At 36.7% G+C, this 14,536-nt stretch overlaps 1 protein-coding gene across 1 annotated transcript; it reads right to left on the bottom strand.

Moving 5' to 3' along the window:
* Positions 1 to 11,148: 11,148 nt before the first annotated feature.
* On the bottom strand, positions 11,149 to 13,421 carry LOC100656655 (olfactory receptor 4F15-like). Its single transcript, XM_010602080.3, has one exon. The coding sequence runs from the start codon at positions 12,085 to 12,087 to the stop codon at positions 11,149 to 11,151; it is 939 nt and encodes a 312-aa protein (XP_010600382.2). The 5' UTR covers positions 12,088 to 13,421.
* Positions 13,422 to 14,536: the final 1,115 nt, after the last annotated feature.

Raw genomic sequence — 14,536 nt, 5'->3', positions numbered from 1 at the left:
AAATGGAGAAAATTCAAATTCACAAACATACACATACACACACACAAACACACAAACACAAACAGCAGGCTTGCTGATCTGACAGAGACTAAACAAATCCCAAGAGTATGGCCCCTAGGCACCCTTTTAATTCAGTGCTGAACTCAGTCCTGAAGTTCAGCCTTCAGTCAAAGATTAGACAGGCCTATAAGTCCAATAATAACACATGTGAGGAACGTGCTTCGTGGTTCAATCACATATACAAGACTAACTGGCACACCAGCCCAAAAGCAAAGATGAGAAGGCAGGAAGGGTCAGAAAAACTGGACAAATGAAAACAGGAAACCCAGGATGGAGAAGGGGAAACTATTACTCCATCATAGGGTTGGCAACAGAAGTCACATAACAATTTGTGTATTAACTGTTTAATGATAAACTAATTTGCTCTGTAAACTTTCACCTAAAGTACAATAAAAATAAATAAAGGGAAACAGGTGAAAAAAACCGCACGTGATCAGAGCTCCAGAAAAAGGGGAGAAAATGGAAAATACAGAGAAGATTGCTGGCAGCCTCCAGGCACCACCGTGCACTGCCCCCCAGGCCTACTCTGTCAGCCCCAGTAGGTGCCACTAACTACCCATCCCAAACCTCTGCCTCCACTGGACCTGCCCTGCTGCACCATAGCTGAGTGGCAGGTCTTGCCCTCCTGGACAAAGTGGTGAGAAGTATCATGCCAACAGAGAAGCAAACAACAAAGAACACCCAGCCAGCCTGCCCAGACATAACCAAATAAATCAACAAAAAAAGCAGAATGAAAAAAGCAAATTTACAATCAATAAACAAACAAAATAATTCCAGAATGTTAAATATCAAAACATATTTAAAAAACAGGATAGGATGGCTCCAGAAAGCATCCAAAATGAAACACCAGATGACCTTCCAGTAAAAGAAAGTTGCTGGAACTACCTGATAGGAAACTCAAAGTTCTAATATTCAGGGCTCTCCAAGAGTTAAAGAAAAACAAACAAAAATAAGGAAACAATAGAAAATATCATAGAAAATACAGACAAAATCATGGAAAAGACAGACAAAACAGTGGAAGAATTCAGTAAAATAATACACAAACGAAATGTCAAAATAAACAAACGACTAGAAATCGTACAAAAACAGCAGTTAGAAACCCAAAGATAAACAAGATTTCAGAAATGGACAGTGCCATACAAGGTTTTAGATCAAATTTGAAACAATGGAAGAAAGGATCAGCAGAATTGAAGACAAATCCTTAGATACCACTTTCTGAGGAAAAATCAGAGAAAAGAATGATGAAAAATGAAGAAACTTGAGAATGATGTGGGATACAATCAAAGCAAAAATTTGCATGTGATTGGAGTTTCAGAACGGGGGAGAAAATGGAAAACACAGAGAGGATCACTGAAGATGTACTGATAGAAAACTTCCCCAATATCATGAAAGATGAAAAGCTGACCATCCAAGAAGTTCAACAAGCCCCATATAGGATAGACCCCAAAAGAAAACAACAAGACATATCATAATCACATTCGCTAAAACTAAAGACAAAGAAAAACCTTAAAACAGCTCAAGAAAACGAAAAGTTACATACAGAGGGGAAACAATAAGACTAAGCTCTAATTACTTGGCAGAAACCATGGAGGGAAGAAGGCAATGCGATGACATATAACCTTGACAGAAAAAGATTTTTCACACAAGAATAATACACCCTGCAAAACTCCTGCTCAACTATTAGAGTTTGAAATAAGGACATTTCCAGATGAACAGAAATTAAGGGAATATGTAAAAACAAAACCAAACTTTAATTATTAAAGGGAGTCCTTCAGTTAGAGAATCAACAACATCAGACAACAGCCTGAATCTAGGATGCAAGACCACGTCAGCCAGATACAAACCTAGGTAACGAACTCTCATAGACATAACAAAACTAAAAAATTTATAACAGAGAACCAGAGAGGTCAATCTGCAAATCACAAGAATGTTAGAACAATAAAAGAGGGAATAAACAGTATAGGTATAAAACTTTCAAATGGAGAGGAAGTCAAGGTGAAATCAAGCAATAAAAGACTGGTTCAAACTTAGGAAGAGAGGGGTAAATTTCAAGGTAACCATAAAGAAAGTTAACAAATCTACTCATCAAAATAAAGAAGGAAAACATAAAGTCTCAGTAAACACAAAATCTACGGAACCAAAAGAAACAGAAAAAAATTAACAAACAAAAGGAATTCAGCACAGGAGAGTAGAGGAACAAAGAATAGGTCAGCAACACACACACACACGCACACAAAAGCTACTACAAAATGACAGCAATAAACTAACACCTATCAATAATCACACTTAACATAAATGGCTTAAAGCCACCCATGCATTCATAAAGAGACAGAGGGTAATGGAATGAACAGAAAAACAGATTCATCAGTGTGCTGTCTACAAGGGTCACACCTTAGAAACAAAGACATAAATATATTAAAAATCAAAGGATGAAAAAATATATATATCAAACAAATACCAATCAAAAAAGATCAGGAATAGCAATACTGATCTCAGATAAAATAGACTTTTAAATTCACTTTAAAAGACAAAGACATTATATAATGATTAAAGAGACAACCCACCATGAACACATAAAAAAGAGAGAAGAAAAGTTGCTATAGAGTCGATTCCAACTCATAGCTACCCTACAAGGCAGAGGAGAACTGCACTGTAGGGTTTCCAAGGAGTGGATGATGGATTCAAACTGTTAACCTTTTGGTTAGCAGCCAAGCTCTTATCTGCTGTGCCAGTAGGGATACACATATCCATAATAAATATCTACACACCCAATGACAGTGCTCCAAAGCACGGAAATAAAACTCCAACAGGACTGAAAAGAGAAGATGACAGTTCCACAATAATAGTAGGAGACATCAACACACCACTCTCAGCAAAGGACAGAACACCTGGAAAGAAACTCAGCAAAGATACAGAAGATCTAAAGACCACAACCAATCAACTTAACATTATGGACATACATAAAACACTCCACCCAACAGTAGCAAAGTACATATTCTTTTCCAATGCACATGGAACATTTTCCAGAATAGACCACATATTAAACCACAATGCAACCCTCAATAAAATCCAGTACACTGAGATAATACAAAGCATCTTCTCTGATCAGAATGCCATCAAAGTAGAAATTAGCAACAGGAAGAACAAGGAAAAAAAAAAATCAAATACACGGAAACTGAACAACACCCTGCTTAAAAACCACTGAGTTATAGAGGAACTCAAAGATGGAATCAAAAAATTCCAAGAATGAAAACACGTCATAACAAAACCTTTGGGACACAGCAAAGGCAGTGCTCAGAGATCAATTCATAGCAATAGATGCACACATCAAAAAAGAAGAAAGGGACAAAATCAGAACATTAGCTATGCAACTCAAACAAACAGAAACAAAACAGCAAGAGAAGCCCACAACCACCAGAAGAAAGGAAATAATAAAGACCAGAGCAGAGATAAATGAAATAGAGACTAGAAAAACAATAGAAAGAAACAACAAAACCAAAAGTTGCTTCTTTCAAAGGACCAACAAAATCTACAAACCAGCGGCCAAACTGACAAAAGAAAAACAGAAGAGGACAGAAATAACCAAATAAGAAATGAAATGGGGGACATCACAACAGACCCAACTGAAATAAAAAGGATCACTACACAGTACTATGAAAAACTATACTCCAACAAATATGAAAACCTAGAGGAAAGGGGGAAATTTCTAGAAACACACTACCTAACCAAATTAATACACACTGAGGTTGACCATCTGAACAAACCTATAATAAGAGAAGAGACAGAAAAGGTAATAAAAATGAATACGAATTTTAAAAATCCAACCAAAAAAAGCCCTAGCCCAGATGGCTTCACTGGAGAATTCTACAAAACTTTCAGACAAAACCTTACACCAATACTACTCAAACTATTTCGGAGCATAGAAAAAGAAGGGATGCTTCTGAATTCATTCTATAGAGCCAGCATAACGCAGATACAAAAACCAGGCAAAGACACCACAAAAAAACAAAATTACAGACCAATATCTCTCATGAATATAGACGCAAAAGCTCTCAACAGAACTCTAGTAAATAGAATTCAGCATCATATCATAAAAAGAACACACCATGACCAAGTGGGATTCATACCAGGTATGCACGGATGGCTCAGCTTTAGAAAATCAATCAACATAATCTACCACGTAAGAAAAAGAATCACAGGATCATCTCAATCAGTGCAGAAAAGGTATCCAACAAAGTTCAACACCTATTCCTGATAAAAACTCTCAATAACATAGGTATAGAAGAGAAGTTCTTCAGCATAATAAAGGGCATCTACACAAAGCCAACAGCCAACATCTCTCCTAAAGGGGAGAGGCTGAAAACATTCCCCCTGAGAACAGGAGCAACACAAGGCTGCCGTTTATCACCACTCCTATTCAACATTGTGCTGGTAGGCCTAGCTAGAGCAATAAGACAAGAAAAAGAAATAAAGGGCATCCAAATTGTAAGGAAGAAGTAAAACTGTTCCTATTTGTGGATGATATGATACTATACATAGAAAACCCAAAAGACTGCACAAGAAAACTACTGGAACTGATAGAAAGATTGAGCAGAATAGCAGGATATAAAATGAACATGCCAAAAGCAGTTGCATTCCTATACTACAAAAAAGAGAACGACAAAAAGGCAATCAGGAAAACAATACTATTTACAATAGCCACTAAAAACATAAAATACTTAGGAATAAACCTAACCAGGGATGTAAAAGATCTGTACAGGGAACACGGCAAAACACTACTGCAAGAAACCAAAAAAGATTTGCATAAATGGAGTAACATACCATGCTCAAGGATGGGTGGACTCAATATTGTGAAAATGTCAATTCTACCCAAAACAATCTACAAAAGCAATGCAATCCCAGTCCAAAAGCCAACAGCATTCTATAAAGAGGTGGAAAAACTAATCATTAACTTTATATGGAAAGTTCCAGATAAGTAAAGCACTAATAAAGAAGAAAATAGGAGGACTCACACTACATGACCTCAGAACCTACTATACAGCCGCAGTAGTCAAAACAGCCTGGTAGTGGTATGACAGACACATTGACCAATGGTTAGTAGAGCATCCGGGGGTCATAGTTTCAAGGCTTCCTCCAGCCTCTGTCAGACCATTAAGTCTGGTCTTTTAATGGAAATTTGAATTCTGTTCTATCTACCTTTATCTCCTGCTGTGTCTGGAACTCTCTGTTTTGATTCTTTTCAGGGCAGCCTTTGATGGTAGCTGGGCACCATCTAGCTCTTCTGGTCTCAGGTTGGTGGAGTCTCTGGTTCATGCGGTCCTTTAGTCCTTTGGGCTAGTATTTTCCTGTGTTTTTGGTTTTCTTCACTCTCCTTTGCTCCAGGTGGGATGAAACAGATAGATGTGTCTTAGATGGCCACAGGCAAGATTTTAAGACCCCAGATGCTACTCAACAAAGTGGGATGTAGAACAATTTCTTTCTAAACTATGTTATGCCAGTTGGCCTAGACGACCCCCAAAACTATGATCTCCAAGCCACAGCCCCAGCTACTTGGTCCCTCAAAGTGTTTGGATGCGTCTAGTAAAATTCTGTGCTTTTGCTTTGGTCCAAATATGCTGACTTCCTCTGTATTGTGTGTTGTCCTTCCCTTCACAGAATTTGACACTTGTCTACTATCTAGTTATGTATTTCCCCTCTTCCTCCCTCCCCACCCTCATAACCATCAAAGAATGCTTTTTTCTGTATGTAAACCTTTTCCTGAGTTCTTATAATACTGGTCTCATACAATATTTGTCCTTTTGTGACTGACTTATTTCACTCAGCATAACGCCCTCCAGATTGATCCACGTTGTGAGATGTTTCCAGAACTCATCATTGTTCTTTATCATTGCATAGTATCCCATTGGGTGTATGTATCATAATTTGTTTCTCCATTCATCCATTGACAGACATTTAGGTTGTTTCCATATTATTTTTAATGTGAATAGTGCTGCAATGAACACGGGTGTGCATATGTCTATTTGCATGATGACTCTTATTTCTCTAGAGTATATTCCTAGGAGTGGGATTGCTGGATCATATGTTATTTCTATTCCTAGCTGTTTAAGGAAGTGACATAACATTTTCCAAAGTGATCGTACCAATTTACATTCCCATCAGCAGTGTATCAGAGTTCTAACCTCCCAAAAACCTTTCCAACATTTGTTATTTTGTGTTTTTTGGATCAGGGCCAGCATTGTGAGAAACCCTGGTGGCATAGTCGTTAAGTGCTACGGCTGCTAACCAAAAGGTTGGCAGCTTAAATCCACCTGGCACTCCTTGGAAACTCTATGGGGCAGTTCTACTCTGTACTATAGGGTCGCTAGGAGTAGGAATCGACTCGAAGGCAGCAGGTTTGGTTTTGGTTTTTTGGTGGCCAGCATTGTAAGGATGAGATGGTATTTCAATGAAGTTTTGATTCGTATTTCTATAACAGCTAAGGATCATGAGCATTTCATCATGTGTCTATTAACTGCCTGAATGCCTTCTTTGGTGAAGTGTCTGTTGATATCTTTTGCCTATTTTTTAATTGGATTATTTGTCTTTTTATTGTTGAGGTGTTGCAGTATCTTGTAGTTTTCAGAGATTAGAACCTTATCAGATATGTCGTAACCAAAAATTTTTTCCCAGTCTGTGGGTCCTCTTTTTACTCTTTTGGAGAAACCTTGATTAGCAAAAGTGCTTGATTTTTAGGAGCTCCCAGTTTTTTTTTATACTAACTACAGAGAAACTCATTAGGAAACAGTTGCAATTGTTTAATATTGGTGCCTGAAAATGGCTTAATAATGGTTTGTGTTGCGACTGTACTATATAAAAAAAAAAAATTATACACAGGTAGATATTGTCACTACTGAACTATCAATATAGATAGGTACATACATACAGATATTCATTGCTTATGGCATTTATCATGCTATATTGCAATAATTAGTTTCCATGTTCCTCTTTCTTCTACCAGACAGAAATCTGGTATTATATGTTGTTCATCTTTGTATCTCCACTGACATATATCAGGTGATTTTGCATACTGCTTAATGCCTTGAGTTATTGAGATTATCAAACTAAACCCAGCCTTCTGATTATAAAGTTTCTACATCACTGTTCCAAGAATGAGAGAAAGAACTAGCCAGAGGCCTTCAGCATAGGATCCCCTTTGGCATTGTTTTCTTATTACAAATAAATAAAAATAAATAAGGGGCTATACGTTAGTACCCAATGAGTTTGGTTATCAGAAGTTATTCTCTCCAAGAAAGGCTGCTTCTGGACATGCTGAGAAAATTAAGCTTCTAGGCAAGCAAGTAGAGATTGTCTTCTTAGGTTGTAATGAACCAAAAAAGTCCATGTAGAATTTCTAGATAACTGTTCTGTCTTCCAATACTGTAATGTCAGCTCTAGTTAATTATTAATTAGAAATTTCTCAAGTCTCCTCTTACCTCTTTCTATTCATACTTATTTCAGGATTCACAAAACAAATAAAAGCAATAATAGATATTACTCTGTCTCAATGTTTTTTGTTCGTTTCTCTTTTTTTTTTTTTTGGCTGTGTACTATGTATTTTTTTTTTTTACTATGTAATGGGGCAGTTCTATTCTGTCCTATATGATCAGTAAGAGTCAGAATCAAACCGGTGGCAATGGATTTGTTTTATTGAAATCATGAGTTTCATATCATACAAAGTTGATACAATTGTACCATTGTCATGTCGGCCAAAACATTTCTCTAAGGTTAATTTGTCCCAGTGGAATACTAAAAGCATCTTCTCTAGAACCATTCGGTTCTCAGCCATACTCTTGAAAAGTCAACAGATGCACAAAGTTAAAGAAATAAATTTCTGTCCATAAGATATTGGAATAAAAAAAAAAATTACACCCTTTGGCATCTAGTCAATTCTGACTCACAGTGACCCTATAGGGCGGAGTAGAACTGCACCATAGAGTTTCTAAGGAACCGCTGGTGAATTCAAACTGCCAATGTTTTGGTTAGCAACCACTTAGCCACTGTGCCACCAAGACTCCACCATCTATTATTTCAACACCTATTACTGGGTTAAGATGATGCTAATATGATGCAGAAACCACCTCAGGAAAAGCTCCTACTAGTTAAATATATTTTCTAAGGAGGAAGGGTTTTGCATATGCCACATGGAGCTGTGCTTGGAGCTTAGTGTTCATTTTCTGTAAGCTTTCGTTGGAGTACCTTGGAGGAGCTGAACAGTATAGAATCAACAAGCAGTGCATCATTTGTTCAATCATTGCCAGCTGTCAATAAAAGAGTACTATTAAAGGTGGTTCATCCTCTTCCTGGAATGACAGAACCCGGTAAGATGTCTGCTCAGGCGTCCATCTTTTCCAATAGATACCTCTATCTGCAACTAAAATCTCCAAAAAGCAGATGACACACTGTTCACCATTAATGCAAAATTGTGTTTGAACGTGAAAAGGTTGTAAGATTATTTTATTACATGAATTTCTTCTTTGAATGGCAAATAGAGGAATATTTTAATGATATACTGGTGGCGTAGTGGTTAAGCGCTATGGCTGCTAAACAAAGGGTCCGCAGTTCAAATCTGCCAGATGCTCCTTGGAAACTCTATGGGGCAGTTCTACTCTGTCCTCTAGGGTCGCTATGAGTTGGAATCGACTCGATGGCACTGAGTTTTAGTTTTGGGGTTTTTTTTTAATACAATGACAGAATTCAAATCTTGAATAGCATTATATTTTGTTTAATTGATGCATGGTTTGTGTTTCTTGTACTATGGTGTTTAATGTACAGAGAAGAACATTTTCATACTTTAAAAGTACAGGTCACAGGGATCCAATAGGTTTTGGACGTAGTGGTGTACAGTGGTTAAGAGCAGGATGCTGGTGCACAGACTACTTGGATTCCTATCCCAGCTTTTCCATTAACCAGCTTGTGTCACTAGGATAGATACTTAATCTTCCTGTACCTCAGTTACCTCATCTATGAAATGAGAATATTACCTACCTGACTGTTATGAGAATTAAAGTTAATATATGTAAAGAACTTGGATAAAAAAAAAAAAAAAAGAACTTGGATAGTACCTATCAAACCATTATGAATAAATACTCATGGTGGTGCTGGTGGTGGTGGTTGGACAAAAGCACTGAATAGGTTTTTAAAGTGCTGTGAGAACACTGATAGATGAGAAACAAGCTGTATATAGAAGTTGCAACTGGGGTTATACATGAAAAGGTTAAGAGCAAGCAGAGTGATGATAAATCTGACCTGAATGTGCCAAATTTGATTTGGAATGATTGTGCTTTTAAATTTCCATTTGTCAAAGAGAAAATCAGGAATCCACAGAATGCTTGTAAGGCTATTCAAAGCGGTACTTCCTGGGTTCATCAGGAGAAAGAGAAGAATAAATAAAGCTTACCAATTGGGAAAAGGAACAGTTTGATACATAGGACAATCCTTAGAAAAAGTCTGATTTTGCCAGAAAGAAAATTTTCTCTCTGATTAAGTTAATGTAAAGATACTATAAAATTTTTCTAATAAATATTTACTTTAAAAATTATTAAACAATTTTCAAAAAAGTCAAAATAGGAAGAAAAATTAATATAAAAAGTAAAATAACTTCATAAAAGAAGTCTGAAATCTGTCCGTAGTTTAAGAAAAAGATTTTATTTCAAAGATCTATCAAAACAATTAATCTACCAGGATATGTTATACATGTGAAAAATTTTAATGACTTTTTAAAATAAATAAGCATTAGTGTAATTTTATAATGTTTTTTAATTAGTTTATCAATAGTTTGTCAATAGCTTAATTTGTTTATAAATCAGAATGATTTTACCTCTGACTTATATTATCTTTGAGTTTCCCAAAGTTTTAAAGTACTCCAGCTCTTCAGTCATGGATACCATAATCCACTAATAGAAGTACATAAAGGGATACAGAAATGTTCATGCTGAAACTCTTGAAGCTTGCTTAAAAAAGTGCCTTTATTGGTTATTAATAAAAGTGACGATGAATGCCCTTTACGTTCATTAAAGCAGAAAGCAATAAAAACAGAGGAATATGGTTTAATTATGGATATTGCAGGAAGTGACATCAATAAAAGCCATGAATGAAAAGTTCAGGGTTTGATGGTATAATCATCTAATATTAAAATAACCAGGACCTGGCTCAAGAAATTTCTCATTGGGCTGAAAATAAAGAAAGAACTTGGGAAGAGCAAATAAGCATAAGAAATTAATACCAACAAAAAGGGCACCTCTCTGGTGTCACTTCTTAGTGGAAACTTCAAGAATCCAAATCAACAAGTGAGCCTAGCAATTTTTTCAAAAATGTATTAACCTAAAAGTGAGGAGACTTGATTCCCATGCTGAGTCTATCATTTAATATCTCTGTGCCCGAATATTATTATCTAAAAAAATGAATGGATTGGAACAAACTGTCTCCCAAATTCCAATTCTAAAATTTCTTGATTCTATTATATCATCAATTGTTCCCTAGGTAACCTAAGAATGTAGGAAAATAGGAAACAGACACTAAGCTAAGAGAAAAAAAATGAGATATTATGGCAGTTTGGTAAATAGTTTGAGAGAAATCTGATTAATCCATTCAAAGCAAGTGTTAAAGGGCATAATATGCTAACATACAACACTGAGTTGTTGAATACATTCTCTGTTTGGCACCACTTGAGGAATAAGACAATGAGAAGTGCTGACTAAGGTGAAAATCAGCTTTGGTTTGAAATTTTACATAATTATTAGGAAAATAAGTACAAAGCATTTCCTAATTTAAGAAAAATATTTATCAAGATAAAAATACTCATAATACAGAGTTCTATTGAATACTAAATAATGTACACAAAACACACAACACAGTGTCTGAAACATAGAAGGTTCCTGTGGTAGCTCCCTCTGTCCTTAATTATTACAGTACTACACAACATGGTGGAAGCCTAAATGTAACCTCACACATGAAATTAATAGGGCTCTAAAATTTTCATGATTTTTTTATCATCATCAAATACAGTATATACATATATATCTTTAGAGTATATATATATTTTTAGAGTATTTAGGACAATTTCCTGTAATTCACAAACTGATGACAAAGTTTTTTCATTGCTGCCTTCATCTCCTTGTTCCTGAATGTGTAGATGACTGGATTCAGAAAAGGAGTGAGAACTGCATCAAAGATAGCAAGAAACTTGTCCAAGTGTGATGAGGGGAAGGGCCATGTATAAAAGAAGATCAATGGCCCAAAGAATAAAACCACCACAGTGACATGAGCTGACAAAGTGGAGAGGGACTTGGATAAACCACTTGAAGAGTGTTTCTGAACAGTGACCAAAATAAAGATATAAGAAATGACCAGTATAAAGAAGGAACCCACAGAGATGAGTCCACTGTTGGCTGTGACTATGAATTCCAGTCTATTGGTGTCTGTGCAAGCAAGTTTAATGAGCTGAGGCAGGTCACAGTAAAAGCTGTCCAATACATTGGGGCCACAGAAGGGCAAGTCTACAACAAAAGCCAACTGGGCCACTGAGTGGATGAAGCCAAGGATCCAAGAAGTAATCAAAATCAAAATGCACATTCGTGGGCTCATGATGGTCAGGTAGTGGAGAGGCTTACATATAGCAATGTATCGGTCAAAGGCCATGGCTGTGAGCAGCACCATTTCTGTGCCACCAATGGCATGAATGAAGAAGATTTGGGTTATACAGCCCTCAAAGGAGATTGCTTTGTGTTTTCTGAAAAGGTCATAAATCATTCTGGGGGTTGCAACAGAGCAACCTCCCAGATCAAGAAAGGAAAGATTGGCCAGCAGGAAGTACATGGGGGAGTGCAGGTGAGGGTCATAGGTCACAGAGAACACAATGAGGAGGTTTCCCATCAGGCTTGCAACATAGAACATGGTGGAAAAGAAAAAGAGGAGAAGCTGGATCCCCCACGCATCGGAAAGTCCTAGGAACACAAACTCGGGCACCACAGAGTGATTGCACCCATCCATTGCCTCTGACAGCAGAATTGAATTTAAAGTTACCTGAAAAAGAGAGAAAAGAGGAAATCAAACTTTGTGGAGAGTCACTGACAGCTTAAATTCAGATTTTTAGAAAAAAAAATTACCTTACCACACACAGCCAATACACCTCTATATAACACCTTAACCTGTAGTAGTAGAAAACAGGCAATAACTCATTGTCACAAAGCACTACTTCTGACTGATTCTCAGCCTCTCTAAAATTCTCCAGGTTTTGATAAGAGAAGATTATGCAAAAATAAATGCCAAATCAGAAAAAGGATTATAGAGGCAGGCTAGGAAAACTCTGGAATAACATGAGAAAAGAAGGAGGAAATAGGAAAGAACTCGTTGATTTCTCCTTTTCAACTTGTTACTCCTGCCCATGGAGTTCCCCAAACCTCAGGCAATTTCTGGTGACTTTCTATTTTCCTTACTAGTTTATTGCCTCCTAAATGCAATGCTATCAATTTCATTAACTCACATGTTTAGCCTCATGCTGGTGCAGTTTTATCAAATTATAGTCATCTTTACCTCAAAAAAGAAGAAGATAATACAGAACCTCTAAATATATCCAGCTTTTGCAGCTCAGCCCAGGGGATAGAAGCAATGACAAAGCTGGATAGGATTATGGTAGAATAAGGACAAGACCAGAAAAGAGATATAGGCTGCAGACTCTAAACACGGATAGAGCTAATGTAATATAGCAAACAAAATTCTATTTTGTTGGTATTTGTAGATCATTGGCCATGCCATGTTAACTTTTCAGGGTTCATGGAGTGGTGGAAAGAAAACTGCATTTCGAATCAGAAGAGTTGTGATCAAGTTCTAGCCCTAAGCCAGTGCAAACTTAATTCCTTTCTCCCATTTCCCTCCAAACACCACTCACTACTTGAACTCAGTTTCATCATTTGTAAATAAACAGGCTAAGGTAAGTGATAGTAAGTAACCCCTCCAAGTCTAACATTTCTGTGACTTTTTAACACAGTGATAGGCCAGTACGTAAGGCAGCTCACCATAATGATGGTATTCTCTACATTGGGTTCCTATCACATTCACCTTCTTTTCCCTAATCTGTCATTGGTTATAAATTCCGTATTCCTATGAAAGCCCTCCTTTACATTAATCTCTCTCTTCACTAATTCCTTTTGTACTACTTAAATCATTCAATTAGCATATAAATGTAAATTTATTGTTTCATTTCTTTTGCCCTTTGCCATAACCATCTTTAATCAATCAACGAACATTTATTGAGTGCTTACCATGCACAATGCATTGTTTCAGGACTTGCTGAAGTATCAACTAGGATCATAGGACTTGATGAAATATTATACTATTTACTACCATTACGTCTCTTACATTTTAATATGAAAAAAGCTAAATAATTAAAAAGGTACTATATAAAGAATGTCAAATAAGTGTAGGATTTTTGAAGCAGAAAAGATACTCATGAGCCAGGGCGATCTGGGTTGTCTTCAGAAAAAAAGCAGGACCTTTGATATAATTTAAAAGATGGATATAATTTATTTGAACAGACAGCTTCATGTCTCGGCTCAAAGAACTACTGAAACAAAATCAGTCTGGAGTAGTGGTCAGTGAGCTATGTCTAGAAATATTGATAATACCAAAGATAAAGCAAAAAATGTAGCTACCACGTGCAGTATAGCATGATAGCTCCTTTATCTGCACCAACTTGTTTGATATTTATAAACACACTGAGAAGTTGGTTTTACTACCTTCTTTTTACGGTTGGCTAAATTGAGACTGAGAGAGGAAGTAAATTACTCAAGGTCACAAGCTAGACTAGTAAGTAGTAGAGCTATCGCTACTCAGGTCTACCTCTTAATGTAGGGAAGATTGCTTTTTTCTCATGACTTTCTGACTGCATGATACACACAAACTTAGCTCTTTTATGGATTCCCATGTTCTACTGTCATCACCACAGACAGATCTAGTAAGAGAAAAGGCAGCTTTGCCCTCAAATGTTCACAGGCATCTGGGTTTCTTAAGCTGCAGCAGATGCATCCATAATTCATCTTGGATGTTTAAACAACCAAGGTAGAAGGAAAATTCATATAATACCTGCAGTGACCATCCTGATTGAGTTCCCTGGTGCCATTGTCTTGGTCACCTGAAATCCTTTAGCTTCGAGTAGAAGAGACTCAGCTCTTACTATTCTCTAACGGAGAAACAAAGGTGCTCTGTCTTCGGGTAAAAAAATGAAATAAACTCTACAACTAAACCAACTCAGATGTTATCCCCACTTGTAACTCTGCCTTTTAACCATTCTAATTCTTTATCTTGGATACAACCTTGGATAGCAATGGTTTAAAAAAAGGGGGGGCAAATTCAGTTTCTGACTGCAGGCCCTTCTCCTCATTTGTATTCTTGCACATTAAATTCAGCTGACATTGCCTCTACCGTAGAGAGCAACATTTAA

Source organism: Loxodonta africana, chromosome 10 (assembly GCF_030014295.1).
Source record: "Loxodonta africana isolate mLoxAfr1 chromosome 10, mLoxAfr1.hap2, whole genome shotgun sequence".
Taxonomy (NCBI): Eukaryota; Metazoa; Chordata; class Mammalia; order Proboscidea; family Elephantidae; genus Loxodonta; species Loxodonta africana.
Note: the sequence above shows the minus strand (reverse complement) of the source record. Positions and strands in the feature narration are given on the sequence as shown.

Excerpts from the sequence above, each read along its gene's own strand:
- LOC100656655 (XM_010602080.3), bottom strand. The coding sequence starts at position 12,087 with ATGGATGGGTGCAATCACTCTGTGGTGCCCGAGTTTGTGTTCCTAGGA.